At 58.7% G+C, this 1,224-nt stretch overlaps 1 protein-coding gene across 1 annotated transcript in view; it reads left to right on the plus strand.

Moving 5' to 3' along the window:
• Positions 1–1,224, plus strand: part of CHD5 (chromodomain helicase DNA binding protein 5) — a gene marked incomplete at both ends in the record, with an annotated part of 28,690 nt that overhangs the window by 23,641 nt on the left and 3,825 nt on the right. The window contains 2 exons of the mRNA XM_010296763.1: positions 505–597; positions 1,049–1,137. Of these exons, the coding sequence (XP_010295065.1) occupies positions 505–597; positions 1,049–1,137 (182 nt within the window). The remainder of the gene's footprint in view (positions 1–504; positions 598–1,048; positions 1,138–1,224) is intronic.

Consider the following 1,224-nt stretch of genomic DNA (forward strand, 5'->3'; position numbering starts at 1 on the left):
TGCAGCCGCTCGGCTCCTGGCTGGGCTTGGGGCGGGCAGTGGGCCCTGCGGACTGGCTCTGAAAAGCTGCGCAAACAGGTTCCCTGAAGGACCTATTGGCCAAGTCGTTTCTTGGTGTTTCTCTGCAGTTTGGTAGACCAGGTGGCTCTGTAGGCTTTTTTCTTTAGGCTCTTCCCAGATTCCTAAACTTTCCAGGACAGAGATTCTTCAAAAATTTTTTCTTTTTTTTTTCTTGGTCTGTAAACTCCCGTTTTGCCAGAAGACTTGAGGAGAAACATGGCTGTGGGCAAAATACTTCAAATTGTTTTTTTTCTGTATAGGAGAGTACTGATTTTAGAAAACCTGAGAGTGTGATTTCCTGCTTGTTGTGTCCTCCTCTCTTGCCGCCTGCAGCGGGTGCCAGCCGCATCTGCAGGCAGGCTCTCGCCGGTCCTGCGTGTCCCTCCTGGCCAGGGTCCCACTGCTTGGGCACTCTTCTAACCTGGCCTCCCTTGCGGTCTGCAGAGTGGCAGGACGAGCTCTCTGACAACCAGTCGGAGTACTCCATTGGCTCTGAGGATGAGGATGAAGACTTTGAAGAGAGGCCAGAAGGTCAGAGTGAGTTAATGTGTTTGATACTCCACGGGATTTTGCTCTGCGGGAAGCCCCTGGCACTCAGGCGCAGCAGAAACGTCTGGGTTGGAGGGATGGCGTGCTTCTGGGCCTCCGTTCAGGGGGAGGTATCCCCACTTGCCTGCCAGGTGAGCAGATTCCCAGGGTGGGGAAGGCATCCGGCTGTTTCCTTCACTGGCTCCTGCAGGACCTTGGTCTGGTCCTTGCGGTGGAAGGATGGGGGCCGCAGGAGGGACAGGCCTGGTAAGGGCAGAGGAGTGCCCCGGCTCGGAGAGGCCAGCAGGAGGGGTGGAAGGGACTCTGTAGCCCGGGCTGCTGCTCTGCCCGGGTCCTGCTCCCGTCGGGAGGGCATGCGGGAAGCTCGGGGCTCGCGAGCACTTTGGCTGTCCTTCCTCGCTGCCTGGGCGCATCCATCACCGAGGCCGCTTGACTCCAGGTGGCAGAAGACAATCCCGGAGGCAGCTGAAGAGCGACCGGGACAAGCCTCTCCCGCCTTTGCTGGCAAGAGTTGGGGGCAATATCGAGGTGAGTGTCGGCCTCAGCCAGAGCCCGACTGGGGCAGCTGGGCCAGGGCTGCCCTGGGCTTGCGGGCTGGACTACTCCATGCTGAGA

Source organism: Phaethon lepturus, unplaced genomic scaffold (assembly GCF_000687285.1).
Source record: "Phaethon lepturus isolate BGI_N335 unplaced genomic scaffold, ASM68728v1 scaffold13641, whole genome shotgun sequence".
Classification (NCBI taxonomy): Eukaryota; Metazoa; Chordata; class Aves; order Phaethontiformes; family Phaethontidae; genus Phaethon; species Phaethon lepturus.